General features: G+C 37.5%; 1 protein-coding gene across 2 annotated transcripts in view; it reads left to right on the plus strand.

Annotated features, from left to right (window-relative positions):
- Nucleotides 1-19918, plus strand: part of Fto (FTO alpha-ketoglutarate dependent dioxygenase) — a 372769-nt gene that overhangs the window by 107201 nt on the left and 245650 nt on the right. For both annotated transcript variants that reach the window (XM_076837477.2, XM_076837478.1), the window contains exon 3: nt 5441-6065. In XM_076837477.2, coding sequence (XP_076693592.1) covers nt 5441-6065 — 625 coding nt within the window. The remainder of the gene's footprint in view (nt 1-5440; nt 6066-19918) is intronic.

Consider the following 19918-nt stretch of genomic DNA (forward strand, 5'->3'; position numbering starts at 1 on the left):
TGCAGAGAATCAAACCAAGGGCTTCACCCGTGCCAGGCAAGCATGCTACCCCTGAGCCCCAGCCCCAGCCTCACAATATAAACATTTTACAATTTATTACTTCAGGGTTTCTTTACTTGGATGTACTCTCTCCTCTCTAATTCCTTGTTGGAGTTTTTGGTGGTTTTCAGTTTCTAATTATCATAAATAATAACATGATGAAATCCTTACAATCTTGTTGCATGTCTCTTTTTCACAATAAATTCTTAGAATAGTTGGATGAAAAGATATGAACATATTTAGGTTCTGAATCTGAAATCTTGCTCAATTAATATTGATTAAGAAGAGTCTGCCTTGCAGGGGAGGCCCTGAAGTGTTATGCCCCGGAGGACTTCAGGAAAAGAAGTAGATATGGTCGGGGGGAAAGGGACAGGAGAGGTCAGGGGGGAAAAGTTTGTACTTTTCTATTGTTTTTTTTTTTTTCTTGTTATCATGTTGTGTTTAATGTCCAGGTATTTATATGTGATATTCATCTAGTTATGTGGTTTTTCCGGATTGTTAGGGTTTTAATTTCCCTGTGTTAAATATATCTTCTTTAGTTTTGAATCCCAATGTATATTGAACAAGAGCAAGTTTTGTGTGTGTGAGTGTGTGTGTAAATGTGCAAACATTATTTTTAGTATTTCCTTCTTTCCTAGTCCCAGAGGTAATGTCTTGACAAGCAAGTTTGAGCAAGTTATCATTTCTTCTAAGAGTGGACCATACTAAGGTCCACTCAGGGAACCCTGGAGTTTTTAAGGAAGTATGGGGAGATTTCCTTCTGAATCATTGCTGCTAGCTAGGTGTACTTTGCTTATACTGATGCCTGGGGGACTTGCTTAGAAAAATAACCAGATGTTAAAAACATTTAGTTACTGCTCATGGCTCCGTAATATTCTGTCTCTGCTTATAGGAATCTGTTGCTTTCTTCATGGGTTGTGCAAATATCATGTCTGTTTTCCAGTTGGGACAAATGTAGTATCCAAACTGTAAATCCTGAATAGATCCATGATGGTTTCAATGTAGCCCCTGGTGGTATGTCACATGACTTTTCTTTTCACTTGAAATTCATGATCACACACCTCAGATAAGCACTTTGAGAAGAAGGGGCAATCCTACTGTGTGTACTTAAGGAAATCCTTTTACCAAGTTCAGACTAAGTCACTTTTTGTCTCATACTTCCTCTAATTTCCCACAAACCTTCTGTTTCCTGTACTCTGGATCAGACAGAATAGGTTAGATGATGCTGTAGTAACAAATGACCCTCAGATCTCTGTGGTTTTGCACACTTCACATGCTTATTCACGTTGCATACCATTTTTTGCTTGGCAGAGAGCTACTCATTCAATGAAGTAAGGAATCCAAGTAGTTCCACAGAACAGGTGGCTCTGTGCCAAAGGGAAAGAGAGTGTTTTAGAAGGTCTTGCACTGGCAATGAAATGCTTCAGGCTGGAAGTGACAACCGTCATTCTTTATTGAACATGTTTCATTCATCATGTGTCTTTTCTCCTACCAAATACCTGGGTCAGTAAAGAATTTTCAACTGTATGATAATCTCCAACTAACTGGCTAACTGTAGGTAAAAACCAACCTTGATTCTATAGTGTGAATACTCCGACGTGACCAGTCTTAAGCTACCAGCATGGTTAACTGAATGAGTAGTTGAGAAGAGATATACACAGTAGGTTCTAGTGAATGGATATGGAGAGACTCCTGCATACCACTGGTAGTTAGTCTGTTTTATGATGCTAATAGTAATTGTGTATGTATATGCATATAGGTATATATACATATATTTGTGCACACATATTTTAGTAGAGCTTAATTTCTTTCCTGTTAGATTAAGAAAAAAAAAAAAACAACAACCAAACAAAACTAGTTCCACTATTCCCTCCCCTCTCCCAACTCTAATGGATTGCCTTACAAATCCCTGCATACCCCATTTGGGAGATGGCTGCTTCAGACACTCAAGGTCTTTGCTCCTTTGGTTATTCACCCTGTTTCTGTATCATCAGCCTCCTTCTCTTGAATCATTCCCATGAGTACACTGAGAAGCTCTCGTGTCCTCTGGTGCCTTCCATCATTAAAGATTACCCTTTGATCAAGCATTCTGCTTTATCAACAGCTTCGTTATTTTATTCCCCTTCTTAGCAAAACCACTCTGAAATCCACACGTGTCATCTCCACTTCCTCCTTTTCAATCTACTTCGTTCTGACTTCTGTCCCTACTCCTTTGCTGAAATTGCCCTGGTCATCATTATCAGTGATTTTCATATTGCTGAATCTAGTGGATAATCTCTGTCCTCATCTCACTTGACCTCATCACAGCTGACAGAGTTGACTACTGCGTCCTTCTTAATGTACTGTTCTCTTTTGGCTTCTGCTTTACTGTACTCTTTGGTTTGCTGCGTGTTCTCCTCGGCTGAGTCTTGTTCTGGAACTCAGGAAGTAATGTTCGCTCTGCTGGGGATCTCAGCCATCTCTAGGTCTTGACAGCAGTGTTCTGGCAGCTCCCACAGGGAGTCACTTCGCCTCACCTTTGCTTCTGACCTCCAGGCGTTACCTCTTGCTATTTCCACTAAAGAGATTTCACAGGTGTCTTATAGATTACAGTTCCAGAATGGACCTGTTCATTCTCCTTGTCCTTGTCCCTACTGTTTCAGTCCCTTACTTCCAACAACAACAACAAAAGTGTATTGTTTATTCAGTTACTCAATCTAGAACTCTGGAAGTGATCCTTAACATCTTTCCTTTCTGGATCCCTACTTCTAATCCAAAAGCACACCCTTTTGCTCTACCTATAAAATTTATATTTTATCTGTCCATTTATCTATCGCTACCTTAATCCAGATTGTCAGTACTTTACTTTTGGATGGTTGTAATAGCACCTAATACAACTTTTCACATTCACATTTGCCTCTTTACAAATCATGCTTTATATTATAACTAAGAGTGAGTTTGTGGGGAGGGGGGTGGGGAGGAGTTCTGGGAAATGAACCCAGAGTCTCTTTACCAGTGAGCTACACCCCCACCCCTTTTTATTTTTAATTTTGAGACAATATCTCAGTAAGTTGCTGAGGCTGGCCTCAATCTTGAGATCCTCCTACCTCAGCTTCCCAAGTCACAGGGTTTACAGGTGTGTGCCATTGCACCTAGCTAAGAGTGATTTTTATAAGATGTACGTGTATTTATTCATTTCCCTCTGAAATCTTCTAATATGCTTTTCATCAATTCCAGATTCCTCTTTGTGACCTCCAGGACTCTGTGTTGTGGCCCTGCTTTCCTCTTCATACTCATTGTGTGTCATTCTGCCTTTGGCTCATGTGCCTTGGCAAAACTGGCCTTTTGGTCTCCAGAAGAGACTGGTTCTTCTTCAGTGCCTTTGCATTTTGGGTCTGTCCTCCTAAAACTCTTTTAGTATATCAGGTAGCTTGTGTCTTCTTATCCTGAAGGACTCAGCTTCAATTCCATTTCCTTAGAGAAATCTTCCCACTTTGGGACAGATTTCCTATTGATTTTTTTTCTGTCCTAATAATTAACACAGTTTGGGATTGTTTTTCATCATTTATTAACTTGACGTGGTAGAAAGCTCTGTGAGAATTGGAACCTTATTTTTGTCTGGTGTTGGGTAGGTGATCAGTAAATGTGTTGAATGACAAAATGTACAGAAGAATAAATGGTCTTACCCTGTTTATCATATAAGTGCTAATGATTAAATAAAGTTACAAAAGGAAGGTATGTCAAAAGTGATGGATACCCCAATGGTAGGAGGATAGGGTTAATATGCTGATCATGTCTAGGTCCTTCCTTTAGGTCTTAGCTTAAAGCTAGGAACAAATCAGATTAAATTTTATACATTTTTTAAATGTAAAATATTGTGCTGCAGTTAAAAAAAATCTATTGTATTTTAGAGCACCAGGGACCTCTGGCTGGACTCCAGTTCATATATCAAGTGCTAAGGAGTCAAAGTGGTAACTGGAAAGCTAACACACTCCCAACCTGAACAAAAAAACCCTATGCATTTTTATATTAGGGAAGGGAATTGTTTTATAGCCTTCTCTTCTGGTGACACAAGCAGAATCATTACAGTTTTCTAGAATTACAGTGGAATACCCCGTTTATCCATCTATCCATTGATCCATCCACCCATTTCACATTTACTGAGTATATTCTTGACATTAGTTTTATGGTCATGAATGAAATGGTTGTGGCTCTTGTGTTCCTGAAACTTCGTGTTTAACTTCCCAAGACAAGTGAGTTTTCATTCAGTCGAAGTGTTGAGGAGAGCCTGGTCTGTCATTTATTGGGAGACAGTGTAGTCTAATGGCTGAAACTTATTCTCTGGAACCAGCTGGTCTCTGGAGCCCCATGGCTTCAAATTCCAGCTCCAATATTTACTAGTTGTGTGACTTTGGGCAAGTTTTTAAAATGTCTTTGTGCTCCAGTAGTCTTCCCTATAAAATGGAGATAATATTATGCATAAAGTTGTGAGGAATAAGTTAATGCATATAAATTAGTCAGAGTAACATTCTTCCCTTAATAAATAGATAATAGACAATTAATGAAATTTTTTTTTTCTGGAGATCCAAAGAGATATTAAGGGTGGGGGAAAATGGTCACATAGAGAGCCTGGGAGATCAAAGCCTAAATTATTATTATTTTTATTGATATTGAAGATTATTAATAGTTTGAACTTGAACTTAAAAATATGTTGTAGAATAATGATCTTGAAATCTTTTTTCCATTTTTTTTGTACCAGGGGTTGAACTCAGGGGTGCCTAACCACTGAGCAACGTCCCCAGTCCATTTGGTATTTTATTTAGGGACAGGGTCTCATTGAGTTACTTAGGGCCTTGCTAAGTTGCTGAGGTTGGCTTTGAACTTGTGATCCTCCTGCCTCAGCCTCCCAAGCAACTGGTATTACAGGTGTACATCACCGCACCCAGCTTTTTTCCATATTTTTTATTGTTGCATTATAATTATACATAATGGTGGGATTTGTCGTTGCCTATTTCACATACACAGACTATAATAATATAACTTGGTCAGTATCATTCTCTAGCATTTCCTCTTTTCTTGCCTTCTGCCTCTCCCTGGTCCCTTTCTTCTACTCTGTTGGTCTCCTTTTGATTCTCATGAGACCCCCCCCCCCACCTTCCTTTTCCTTTTTCCTGGCTTCCATATATAAGAGAAATCATTAATATTAACAGTTTGAGTTTGAGCTTAAAAATCATGACTGGAGCGTTTTATGACATTTGTCTTAGTCTTTGCTTTTAGGCTAGGGAGATCTGCATCCTGTTTAGAAATTGTGCCTAGGAGTTTATTTTTCCCCATTAATGCTTACAGAGTAATGTATCTTTGGAAATAATAAAATTCTAGCCATCCATAAACATGTTTCTTTTCTGCTTTGGTTCTGTCTTAGTGGCAGCTGAAATATCCTAAGTTGATTCTCCGGGAATCCGGCAGTGTGTCCGAGGAGCTACATAAGGAGGTTCAAGAAGCTTTCCTCACCCTGCACAAACATGGCTGCTTATTTCGGGACCTGGTTAGGATCCAAGGCAAAGATTTGCTCACTCCGGTGTCTCGCATCCTCATTGGCAATCCAGGCTGCACCTATAAGTACCTGAATACCAGGCTCTTTACCGTCCCCTGGCCAGTGAAGGGTTCTAATGTAAACTATACTGAAGCTGAGATCGCTGCCGCCTGCCAGACCTTCCTCAAGCTCAATGACTACCTGCAGATAGAAACCATCCAGGCTTTGGAAGAACTTGCTGTCAAAGAGAAGGCCAACGAAGATGCCGTGCCAGTGTGTATGGCAGAGTTCCCCAGGGTCGGTATGGGGTCATCCTATGATGCACAAGATGAAGTGGATCTTAAGAGCAGAGCAGCATATAATGTAACTCTGCTCAATTTCATGGATCCTCAGAAAATGCCCTACCTGAAAGAGGAGCCTTATTTTGGCATGGGAAAAATGGCAGTGAGCTGGCATCATGATGAAAATCTGGTGGACAGGTCAGCGGTGGCTGTGTACAGTTATAGCTGTGAAGGTACAGTCTGCTCTGGGAAAAAGCATCCCTGATTATAAAATGACCAGAGTTGCTTAGGCTCTGGAGATATACATACATGTGCATGCGTGCGTGCGTGTGTGTGTGTGTGTGTGTGTGTGTGTATGCATCCATGTGTATGTATTTGTGTTGTATGTCCTTTTAGGCTTGTCTCGTCTGTGTGTCTGCAGAATATGCCTCTTTCTCACTGAGCTGTGCTGTCTGGCCCATTGTTTTACTGTATGCAGAACATTTCCACGTGTAAGCACTACTGTCACTTTGTCTTTCCCATGCCCAGGAGAGCAGCATCTTGGATTCACACAGCTGACTGCTTTTCTCTAACACTCAACATAGATTCTACGGTTGCTATAATTAACTTGCTGATAAAGGGCTGGGAAAACAGAAATCTGTCAAATCTTTCCACGTTCTCACAGGTGCACATTTCTTGTCTTGCCAAAATATTTTATTATGGTTGACATCATTATCGTGATGGGCGTATTTTGTCAAGTATGGACTTGTTCTTGGCTTCATACCAGTTTTACTACTGTCCCTCCTTGCCAGAAGCAGTTGGAGGTGCCTTTTGTAAGCAGCCTTTCCTCTATTTTCAGGAAACTCTCTAGCCCCAACCCAGTTCTGCAGTTTTAGACCTCATGAGGTTGCTGTGGGCCACTTGTTCTTGTGTTTTCTAAAAGCTCATCACCTTGAAACAAAGGTCACAGGCTATGGTTTAGTGGCCTCGCCAGATTTTCCTTCTGTTGTTTATTTCTGTGCCTAGTCCCCATAGTTTATTGGAACAGGGTTACAAAAATGTACTTGAATGTATGGAGGACAGTGTGGCCATTGCAGTACAAGATATAGTATTAGCTTCTCAGCCTGTTTTTTGTGAAAGGTGTTTGGAAAGCAAGAGTTCTAGATAATCTTTCATCGAATAAACTGGAACCTTTCAAGGTCGTTATTTTAGGACAACTCTAGGGTCTTATTGGACTTTGTTACTTGTTTGCTATTTACTAAAATGACTGTTTTGAAAAAAGGGATTATATGGAGGGAAAAAAATCTCATGGTACTCTTAAGTTGCTTACAATTTCTCAGTCTCAGAAAATTTCTCCAGGATAATTAATATCTTTTCTAACTTTACCTTGTTTTCAGTCTAAAACAAGGAACTAGTTCAGTGCTTAGAAATTTCACCTGTATCCTTGGCATCTCAAATGGTGATGCTGACCTAAGAAAATCCCTTGAAGGGATTCATTGCTGTCCTAATGGAAAGAATCGAAATCTTCTGATCTTTAATAAGGTCCTGCCAGGGATTTTAGACCCATCACGTCCAAGAACTCTGATGTTAGAACAATGGAGTTTGTTAGTTTCTTTCTTAAGAAGGCAGCTCTCCGAAACTGCAGTAGTGGCATGTGATAGCATGGACTGCTACAAGGGTGTCTTTGTGCTCTGATTTATTCTCAGCCCTGCAGTTTAATAGTTCTATTGTACTCTCCTTGCGTGGGTGATCAAATAGATTTTGAAACCTAGAATCTCTTTCAGAAAGGAATTAAAAATTTTAATGAATAGTTTCTATGGTCTGGAGTAGTTAAAAGACTGATAAAGCATACAAATATAAATCACATATAAATAGAGAAATGTTTATACTTGCAATTATCATCTACAAGAGGGAACTACAGAATTTGAATCTGTAAGAGCTGTGTAATTCCTTTGTTCCCTTAATTTCCGACAGCATTGGGAGCTTCTGTTTATTGAATACCTACTGTGTGCCAGGCACTATTATAAGCATTTTACATGTTTAAATTCATTTTATCTTTTTTTTTTTAACAACAGCACAGTGAACAAAGGAGCAACACAGTTCAGTCATACTTTGCATAATGATGTTTTGATCAATGATGTATTTATGCTAGCTGGTTCTGTAAAATGGTAATGGGGCTGAAAAATTCCTGTTGCCTAGTTACTTTGTAATATTGTAGCTCAGTGAATTACTAAAATGTTTGTGGTGACACTGGTGTAAGCAAACCTATAGTACTGTCATTCAGATAAAAGAACAGCATACTGCAGGCTTGGTGTGGTGGCACACATCTGTAATCCTAGCTATTCAGGAAGCTGAGGCAGGAGGATTGCAAGTTTGAGACCAGTATGGGCAACTTAGTGAGATTTTGTCTTAAAATTTAAAAATAGAAAGGGCTGGGGATGAGCTCAGTGCTAAAATGCACTTGGGTTCAATTCCCAGTATTGCAAAAAGAAGAAGAACAAAATACGAATACAATATTATGAACATAATAGTTGATGATGATAATAAAAGACTATTACTAGTTTATGTATTTATAGTACTATACTTTTTATGGTTATTTTAGAATGTATTCTTTTTACTGATTAAAAAAAAGTTTAAAACACTATGTTTTAGAAGTTTAAAACTCTCTGTTAAGCTTGCAGTAGCTTTACACATTTTGTGTTCACCCCATCGCTTGATTGCATCAAAGCCTCGTGGTCTGGATGGCCTGTACCATCTAGGTTTGGGTAAGTACACTCAGTGACAAGGGATAATGTTTAGTTCTCTGGCCTCCTTATAATCCTGCCAGAACTGTGGGAAGGTTAGACTTTCATTTGGGTTAAAATCTCGGATGGGGCTTGGTAGGGCTTAAGAGGGTCACAGAGAATTGGAAACTTCAGAGACGGGACTGTTTTCATGTCTTTAAACATGTTTGTTGAGCAGTTGCTCAGGGAAGTTCAGTGAGCTATTCCAGCCAGTATGGGATCCAAGGGTTAGTACAATGCTCTCTTGGCCTTGGGAGAATAGGTGATATATATATAGGTATGCTCTTGTGATTATAATTATGCAGTTGTGAAGCTTTAGATGAGGAAGAGACTTTTGAAATCACCTAATTCTAGCCTCTGGCGGGAAGTCAGGAATCAGCTTGTCCAAGGTCACATAGTTACTTAGTGACAAGAGCAGGGATGTCAGTTGGAGAGTGTTGCTTGCCACTAGAGAGGATTGCGTAAAATGCATTGGGAGTTCAGATTCAGAAGTGATTACTTCCTGCTGAAATTAAATTCAGTTGAAGCTTAAGATCTTTCAGGTCTTGACTCTCAATACCTTTTCCCAAGGAAATCTTCTTGTAGATTTATAATGAGCCAATCATCCCTCTTTGGTTTATTTTCATGAGTAGAGGTCATTGAGAAGTAATTTGTATAGGATATGTGTAATTATATACTAAATTCGTTGGCTTTCACATGCATTTCTAGTTAATAGATATCTCCAGAAGGAAGATTGAAATGGTACAATTTTTAATCAGGAATGGCTTCAGGGAACCATATGTAAATAGGCAAAGTATTTGATTTTCCTATTCCAGCTTTGTGGGCAATTGCTTGTTACTCCTAGCTGTAAAAAACGAATTTTAGCAGGAAAGGCATTAAAAACCCATTGTTTCATATGGCCTAGCACCTTGTTCTTTGATTGGAACACCTTCAAAAACATCACTTAGACAGTAACTATTGGTTGCCATTTTTGTTTCTTTGTTCAGAAAGAAATAGTTTCAGTGACATTGTCTTTATAAAGAAATAATCCTTAAGATTTTTAATAGTGCCAAGTATCTCCTATATCTCCAGATACCCCATGAAAGGCCAAGGAGGCTCATAAAATGTTTCTTGTTGAGTATGGGATAGGCTCAAAAATAGGGACTTGGCAGTAATTTCCTTGGAACTCTAGGATTCCCATGATTCTCCTTTCTCTATTTGGGAAAAGTTGAATTTTTTTAAGGATGGAAATCTGGTCCCATAATTCTTGAATCTCTGTTTTGAAACAAGTAGCTCTATATTCGTTAGTGCATCACTGAAATCACAAAAAAACTAGATTATAATTGCAGCTAAGGGTTTTGGAGCATTCATAATCTTAAAAACATGTTGATATTTAAGTTTTTCTGCACCTCTCAGCATCCTTAAGGTCTCAAAACTCATTTGATCTAGGTTGGTTTTATTACATCATGATGTAGTTTGCCAGTTATTTTTAACATCATTTATACTGCTCAGTTAAACTCACTCTGTCCTACAAGTCATTTTTCCCCCTGTGAAATTATTTATTTATTAATCGCTTTAGCCAAGAATAGTTGTAGAAGTTGAGTGTGTGACAGTGAACCCAACGGAGAAAAATTCCTGCCCTCGTTGATCTTTACATTCTAGCAAGAAGAGACAAAATAAGTAAGTAGGTTGTGCAACAAAAGAGGGGGACAGGCTTGCAGTCTTACATCACAGAGTCAAGCAGGGCCTCATTCAGAAAGTAGCATTTGAGCAAAAACTAGAAAGGAACAAGTCACGTGGAAATTTGACGGAAGGGAGAGAGCGGTCTAGTAGAGGGAACATGGAATGCAAATGAAACTCCATAGAACATGAGTGGGGTGTTTCAGAAGCAGCAGTGTGAACAGGATGGAGTATGACGAGGGGGAATCCAGACATGAAGACAGAGAGGCAGGGGTATGGAGGGCAGAAGGTGGGGCCTTGTCACGTCTAGTACAAAGTACCAGGCTTGTATGTGGTGTCAGATAAGGAACCACTGGAAAAAAGAAGAGTGGCAAAATTTCAATGCTAGTGAGAAAGGAAGACCAGCAATGACATTTGTTGCCATTTTCTAGAATTTTCTATAAATGGAATTACATAGAGTTTATAATATAATGTTTTTTTTGTCTATGTCCTTTTATTTAACATAATCATTTTGAGATTCATCCATGTTGTTGCTTGTATCAATAGTTCATCCCTTTTTTACACTTCTTTATTATATATATATATATATATATATATATATATATATATATATATACACACACACACACACACACACACACACACACCCATACGTGTGACTTAGAATTGTAATCATTTTTAAGTGTAGATTTCAGTAGCATTAAGTGCATTCACGTTGTCATGCCTTGGTCACCATTATCCATCTCCACAACTTTTTCATTGTCCTGTGCTGAAACTGTGGCCATTGAACCGAGACTCCCCAGCCACCCTTCTCTTATCCCCTGGTGACACTGTTCCACTTTCTGCCCTTATGTATTTGACTACTCCAGGTTCCTTATATAAATGGAATCATACCACAGTTGTCCTTTTGTGTCAGGCTTTATTTCACTGAACATACTGTCTTCAAGGTTTGTCCATTTTATAGAGCGTATCAGTATTTCACTTATTATTAAGGTGCAAACTGATACTCTGTTGTTTGTTTATCCCTTCATCTATCAATGTTGTTTTCATCTTTAGCTGTTGTGAATAATGCTGCAGTGTACACTATACACGCAAGTGAAATTGCTGGACCAGATGGTAATTCTGCTCTTACTCTTTAGAGGAACTGGCCTACTATTTTCCCCAGCAATAGCACTATTTTACATTCCCACCAATAATGCACAACAGTTCTTAATTGCTCTCCATCAAAGCCAGCACTTTTTATTTTCTGTCTTTTTTTTTTTTTTTTATTAGCCATTCTATTGAGTGTGAAGAGTATCTCATTGGGGTTTTGGAGTGCATTTTCCTAATATTTAATGATGTCGAGTATCCTTTCATATGTTTATTGGCCTTTTTTATATCTTCTCTGGAGAAATGTCTATTCACATCCTTTGCCTGTTTTCAAATTAAGGCTTTACAAGTTCTTTAGGTATTCTAGATATATTCCTTAACAGACATGTGATTTGCAAGAATGTGATTCTCCAAGAATGGCTGGATTTTTAATGATATCTTGGTATGATGAGCAAAGGGTAAGCAGGCGAATTGGAGTGGAGCAGACTTTACTATTTATAGCATTAATTGGGTATTTGGATTCTGTACTATTGATTGACATAATTTGTATTGATATTAATTAGTTGTGGGCTCTTAGGCAAGTTACTTAAATTCTTTGTGATTATGTTTTTTCATGTGTGAAATAGTGATAAGAACAGTGCCCACCTCAGGATCCTTAGGATTAAATACAAGTATTTTACATAAAATGTAATGTATTTATATGTAAATAGCATATAAAGATAAGGACATAACTACAGTGTTTAGCATGCAGTAAGCATTCAATAAGTGTAGTTATTTTTAGTTTTTATTAAAATTTAGTACATTTGGGCTAGGGTTGTAGCTCAGTGGCAGAGTGCTTGCCTAATGTGTGAGGCACTGGGTTAGATCCTTAGCACCATATAAAAATGAAACAAATAAAATAAAGGCATACTGTCCATCTTCAACTACATTTTTTTTAAAAAAAATAGTACATTTATGTAATTTTTTTAAGTTGTTGAAATTTTTAAAAATATTTCTTTATTTATTTTAATGTGGTGCTCAGGATTGAACCTGTACCTCACACGTGAGAGACTGGTGCTCTACCACTGAGATACAGCACCAGCCTTGCATTTATATAATTTTTTTAAAGTCATATTTTAATCCTTTTTTTTTTTTTGAAAAGAAAATAGCAGTTATCCATGCCCCTCTCCTCAGTTCCATTTCCCTAGAGGTGGTCTTTCTCCTCTATTTTTTCAGGTAGGTTATAATGTGTCTACATTGTTTTGAGCATTGTCTGTTAGCTTCCTAATATGGAAGGTGAGGGTTTACTTAGTTTTCTTTCTCTCCCTGTCTGTGCATGCACACTCTTCTGATTTCCTTCTATTCTTATTGCAGATATTTTGTAATTTTGATTGTATTGGCATTCAGCCTTCATGTGCATGAACATGCTGTTCTGAGCTTGTAATAGTTTGTGATCAGTTGATATTTTCTTGCCAACTTGTAATTTCTTCTTCTGTTAATGCTGGTCTTGCTTTTTGTCTGTTTTTGTAGTTTTCCATGTGCTTAGGACCACTTAAATCCCAGACTCTCTACTAGTCTTCTGAATCTCTTCTCAATAGCTTCAGGACAGTTAGATATTTTGTTGATTTGTTGTCTTGGAGAAATGTTTTCTAGAATCGTCTCATCTGTCTGGTCATGACTGATTGCCTTCTCTGCCTGATGGACAGCAGCCTCTTATAAATATCTCTTCTTCGTAATCCATAGGTTTCTTTTCGCTTCTCTCTTATTGGTTCTTCAGATTCCTGCATTCCCTGTTCTCTTTCCTTCTGTGTTTCTTTATTTTGGTGGAGTATGTCCTCTAGTCACTCTTGAGAAAAAGTTCTTAGGAGGAAATTTTTGAGGTCATGTATATTTTGAATTATTTTTACCTTGACATGTGTGTAGACTTTGAGTCTGGAAATCTTGGTGGGAAATAATTTTTCTTCAGAATTTCGAGGACATAGCACTACTATTGTTTACCTTACTCCTATTGAGGATTCTGACTTTTCTTCATCTTTTATGTCATTTTTGGGGGGATTTTTTTCCTAATGTTTTACAACACTGCAGTGATATTTTTCATGTATTACGCTGGCATTTTGTAGGCTTTTCAATCTGGAAACAAATGTGCTTCAATTGTGGAATATTTTCTTGAGTTACTTTGTCAAATATTTCTTCCTTCCCAATTTTCTCTTCTCTCTGGAATCCATATGATTTTGTTGTTGAATCTTCTCTTTTCTTACTTATTCCTTTATTTTCAATCTTTTTGAATATTTCAATATATTCTGTAAGATTTCCTTAACTGTATCATCTAACCTGTCTATTTAGTTTTTTAAAATTATTGACCTATAAGCCATAAATATTCAGCTTGGTAGATTGCCATTAAGTGAACATATCTGTGTACCTAGCTCTCCTATTAAGAAGTAAAACATACACACATGTCAGAAGTCTTCTCTGCTAGTGTCTACTTCCTCCTAATAAATACTAAATAAATAATTATAAATAAAAAATAAATACTGTCCCAACTTCTAAAACTAGATCAAGTTTTATTCACATTTGAATTAAATTGGAAGCTCACTGAGGCATGATTTGCATCTTGATGCCTCTTCATATGCGCATAGAACAGAAAATGAGTATTTAGTGTCCAAAGTCAGAAAGTCTTTGTTGTTCTTGAGGAGTTTGTACTACTGGGCTACAGTGTAGACACTGACTAGTAACTCGTGATTTCTGCAACTGTAATCTGTATTCAGTTTTAGGATTCTGTTGGTAGCAAACAACTGGACCTAAAGAAACTTAATTTTAAAAGGTAAGGAATTTTCTCAATACTAGGATATTTCACTGGATTCAGGTGGACCTTGTTTTAACAATAATGATACTACCAGTTTCCAATGTCATCCCTTTTATTTTTTGGCTTTACTTTAGCTCCTGGCTTCCAAATGACTGCCCCTGTCTTTTGTGGCCATGGTCTTCCTTTTTGTAAGAACTGGGATTGAGGGAAACGGGGCCTTGGATATGTATTTTGAACTCTGGGTAAAGTTTTGTGTGAAGGTGGATGAATAAATAATTGTCATCTTGATTCACCCAGCGTGGTCTGGTCTTCAGTGTTATTTATAGTGGCAAGGTTTCCTGTAGGTCTCCATCATTCCCTTTGAACCTTCCTGGGGCCCAAGGAACCTCATGAGCTCTGGTTTGGAGAACGTATTGTTTGAAAAGTGTCACTGCTTCTTTTCCTTATTTTATATTTGACTTCATCTAATGTGGTTTTGAAGCTTTAGCCAGGGGCCCTCAAAGCAATTTTTCTCTCCTTTCTCACTTCACTTTTCCCCCTAAGTCCATGAAACGTGATGTAATGAGGTTCTCCTATATATGTGAATATTTTTATCTTACATTTTTTTTTATCCCAAATGCTTAATCTGAAACCTGACAGAGCCAGACATCATGTTGAAGGGCTTTTAGATTTTTTTTCCATAAAGAGTTTTCAATATTTCGCCTAAAATCCCAGAAAACTTATAATTAATTTTACAATTTATCTCTGTCAAGGGACTTCATTTGTCCTGAATTGCCTGTTTCCAGGCAGCTGAAAGCAGCTTCTTGTTATAGAGTCTGAGTTGGGATTGATACTTTTTCCTGCTTCAAACTTTTCTAAATTCTCTGCATTTCTTCAGACCATTCATTCTTGGGTAGCTGAGAAAGGAGTATATGCCGTATCAGCAGCAGGCTTCTCTCCTTTTCCATCTTAGTCCATCAAGGAAAGCATTTTATAAATTGTAGAATTTCGGTAGGGAGCCTTCTCCTTGGGTAACCTTTCTAGCTTAGAGACATAGTTGTTCTAAGTGCTTCCTCAGTGCTCTCCAGCTTATGCACAACCCATTTGCCATTGCTTTGGGAACTGGTCCAGAAAAAAAGTACACCAAGTCTGCACATAAAGTTTGTGCTTTCCACAGAGGTCATTCTCAAAAGCAGATGTGACCTGTGAGAAAGTCTTCAGTGTCTGTAGCTTTCTGTATAAATCCAGATTCCTTACTGTGGTCCCCAAATCCTCCATGTCTTGGTCTCTCCCTGATTTTCCAGCATTTTCTCCTATGAATCCATGTTCTTCATGTGGCCCTCTTGCAATCCATAATTGATTCTGTTTTTGTACACACACCATGATATTTTTCTTCTAACGTGTCTTCTCAACCTTTCATCTTTCTCTTTTACCTTCTGTCTCCCTCCAGTTTTTGAAATAGACCCCCTCCCAGACAATGGACTGTAACAGATTAGTACTGGCCAAGAAGACAGCATTAGGCTGAGCCTAATGATGTCTACCAGCTGGACACCTTTAACTTGTAAGTTTCTCTTGCGTCCAGATCTGGAACATGGATAGGAAAGGATTGCTATATAAACCCCTCAGGGTATGGAATCAAGGAAATAGAGAGGGCTGGGGATGTAAGTTCAGTTGGTAGAGTGCTTGCCTTGCATGCACAAAGCCCTGGGTTCAATCCCCAGCATCACGCGCGCGCGCGCGCGCGCGCGCGCACACACACACACACACACACACACACAAATTCCAAAAAGGAAATAGAGAATATAATTGTAAAATAGAGTCTTAGAAGTCTTAGCTCTTGACCAAGAAAGGGTCAAGAAATGGACCAAAATTTGTGATGAATGTATACTTATATAAGAGAGAGATTATATTGTATTGACATACAGTTTCACTTATGCATATTGTTAAATATGGTACACTCTTTTGTAATATATCTTTTTGATTAGCATTGTAATCTCTACATAGTCATGCTATGGCTTCTGTCTTTGTTTCCTCTATAACTGGTTGCATATAACTTTATAAATGTAAACCAAATATTGGATGGCATGTATCCTTAATTAAATTGAATACATTTTTTCCCTCAGAAACTAGTTAGCATAAAAGATTTAAACTATTTTCTCTTTGGGAAGTTCTGGACATTTTAAACTTGACTTGAAAACTTCGTGTTCTTTTGTATTTTGTCACATCGTTTACTTCTCTAACAGTTTGGTTAATGGGAGCTGGGAATGTACTAAACACACTGAGCCACTTAAAATCCTTCCAATTTTACTTAAAGGCAAGCAGGGACCCATTGCCTCTGCTTGTTTCCAAAATAACATGGGGCAAGAGTAATCAGTTGCAGTTGCTATAGATAATTACAAGTTGATTTCACTGAGAAAGTGAGCCGCACTATACTTACGTAATAAAAAATTTATCAGACCTACAACTTCTCTCCTTCCTATGGAGCCCAAGGGGGGAAAACCCTCAACAAAACATCATTTTAATGAGCACATTTCAAAGGTGCTGGATTTATGGGAGACATCGGGAAACACTGATTGCAATTGCTGTCTCTGATTGTTGTTCAGACTTTATTGGTGCCAGATTGAGAAGAGTGCCAAGATGAAAATGAGAGGGAAAGTAGTCAACCAGCCCGTTAGCCTCTAAAGATAGCCACTGACTAGAAAATCCATACTCAGTGGTGTTAAAACCACCTAAAATCCCCTGACTATGTAGTTTGAAGAATCATTTATTTTTAAAGTTATTGAAATATTTGTTTTTCTTGTGTCATTTGCTATATCCATTGTTATTTGGGCCTTGGAGTCTGACAAATACAAACATGATTTCTCAGATCACTATTCTTTTGCTAAATTGATCTGGGTATCTACTAATTTTAGCATTAATTTTTTATTATGTTTTATGGTGTTATTAGTCATATTACACCATATTTGTCCTCAGCTTTCACATGAATTATAAATATCAAGACTTAAAGAAATTGGCAAGTGTTTTCTGTAAAGGGATAAATAGTAAATATTTTCAGCATTATAGGTCTTGTAGTTTATGTTTTAGCTACTCAACCTTTGCTGTCATGTGGGAAAACAGCCACAGTATGTAAAAGAGTGAGCATGACTATGTTCCAGTTAAACTTTATTGACAAAAGCAGGTCATAGGTCCAGTTTGCCTGTGGGCTCTGTGTCCCAGCTCCAGAGCAGGTTCACAGATGTTTCTGTAGGGTGCAGGCAGGGACCACAGATGAGTGAAGTGAATTTGCTGATTGAGGACAGTTTGCCTTGTCTGAAGGGGGCAGCTTCTTCTTACCTATAGCCATTTGTGGCTGGTTCATGAATGCCAGATCTTGTAATTCAAGAAGAGCTGGGAATTTGGATTTTTATGCAAAGTACTTTTATCAGTTGCCACCAATGTAGATTTCTTAAGGAAATACAGGACAAGTAAAGCTACATACCTTTGTGAGTTCTGTTCTGCTTTGCAGTCTCTAGTTTAACAAATTCTGGTATTTTCGAGTGCTATGCATAACACTATTTGTAACTGTATGTTATATATAAAAAGGAGCTGCCGGAAGAATACCATCAGACATGGACAGCAACTGTGTAGTGCAGATACTACCATGGACCCTTTTAGTGACCATGACGGACACCAGCAATTGATTATACCACTCTTTCCACCTGAGCCTGGAGAAAGTTTTGAAATCTTCTCTACTAGGGCTCAAAACCTACAGCCAACAAATCAAACATGTCCCCTAATGTGTAAGGTGTTTGTCATCTCTATTCCAGAGGATCCTTTTTTTTTTTTTTAATTATAAAGTTACTCTCTATTAAGCATACACTCTACATTTTAAGAGAGACATTAACATGCTCCCAGAGGATCCTTTTTTAAAAAAAAATATTTATTTTTTAGTTGTAGTTGGACACAATACCTTTATTTTGTTTATTTTTATGTGGTGCTGAGGATTGAACCCAGAACCTCGAACATGCTAGGCAAGTGCTATTCCACTGAGCTACAACCCCAGCCCCCCGAGGATTCTTTTAAAAATATTTTTGGAGTTAACATAGGAGATGGCTTTGGACCTTTTTATTATATGATGATATTTTTAAAGAAAGTCTCTAATTAAAAGATACTAAAGTTCTTGAGAAAAAAATATCTTAGAAAGAAGAACAAATATGAAAAAGGAAGCGATTCTATTAATATGGCAGCATTAGATTTTAGATACAAACTGAAGAATACCCACAGTGGGATGTGTCCTTAAAAGTCATTCAGCAGCATTCCTCTCTTGCAGGGACCCATGAAACTTGGATTTTCTGGTCTGTACTTTCTCATCATGCTTTAGCGCAAAGTAATGTGAATGAATAGTCATAAAGGGGAATTCCACTTTCCCCCTATTTCCTTTAGTGCTTTTGACCCTTATAAACATTACTCTAGAGTAAGATGTTCAGAATCTAGGGAGTCTGTCTATTGGGGTGCATGCACTTTTGGATTGTTTATGTGGTGTTTATATGTAACGTGTACATGACTTAGCCTAAATAAAACATGCTTTGTTATTCATTTTAACTGCATAAAACTTAGCATCATCTTGTCTTCTCTCTTACTTATTACAATAGCCTCTGCCAATCTAAACATTCTTGTCTTTCAGGATTCACCTTCTCCTTGAGTTCTGCTCTAAGCATTCTAACCCTTGTTGAAGCCCCTCTAAACCACTTTAGAGTTGAGGTTTGTACTAGTTTAACAGCAGTGTTGTGCTTTATTTTGTTCTTTAGTTTGAAGCATTTTCATATTTTCTTATCTGCAGTTTTAACTTAGTAAGGACTGTGAATGGTGGAATTGAAAGAACATTTTGTTTAAAGCAAGCAATTAGTACCAGTGTTCATTGAATGCCTTCGATGTGCCAATCACTAGGGCTCTAAATTTCGATGAAATAGAAGCAGAGACCTTTCTCTTGAAGACCAAAGTCTAGTAAAGCAGTTTCAAGTCTTATGGAATTTAAATTTTAAATGTCTTCTTAATAGTTATCATTGACCCTTATTTATAGTTCTAGTAGAAGGAGGACTTTATGGGGACATAGCTCTTTATTTCAGTCATCTATATTCCAAGTTCTTGGAACAGTGCTTAGTATCTAGCAAGTGCTCAATAAATACTTTTTTGATGGACTTAAAAAAGTTTTTAGGTTGGGCCATTCCTACAAGACTGAGTATAGACAATTATAATGTTCACCTTCTACCTCTTCAGTGTGTCTCTTCTGCTCTTGTTCCCTAGAAAAATCTGAGTATTCCTGAGTATCCTTCCAGAAATATATGCACTGTATTTTTTATACAAATTATAGTTATTTAGTTTTTTTTCTTAAAAATATATTAATTCCATATCAACATTTAGTCATACTATTGTTAGTGGCTACATAATATTTCATTGTCTGGACATGGCATAATTTATTTAACCAGAAACCTTTGATGGACGTTTAAACTGTTTCTCATCTTTTGTTCTTATAAACTAGTACAATAAATAGACAGTGCTATAATAAATAATATTCAAGCACTATTTATTATTTAACAACCTCTGAAACTAGGAATTTTAGTGTGTATTTTTAAAAGTGAAATTACTTTTAAAAAATTTTTTGGTAGTTGTAGATGAATGGAATGCCTTTATTTTGTTTATTTTTATGTGATGCTGTGGATCAAACCCAGTTCCTCATGCATGCTAGGCAAGTACTCTGCCACTGAGCTATGGCCCCAGTCCCAAAGTGGAATTCTTATAAGGGACAAAGGCTTTTGTGCTTTTTTGTAATTTTCAT

The sequence above is a fragment of the Callospermophilus lateralis genome, chromosome 18, assembly GCF_048772815.1.
Source record: "Callospermophilus lateralis isolate mCalLat2 chromosome 18, mCalLat2.hap1, whole genome shotgun sequence".
Lineage (NCBI taxonomy): Eukaryota > Metazoa > Chordata > Mammalia > Rodentia > Sciuridae > Callospermophilus > Callospermophilus lateralis.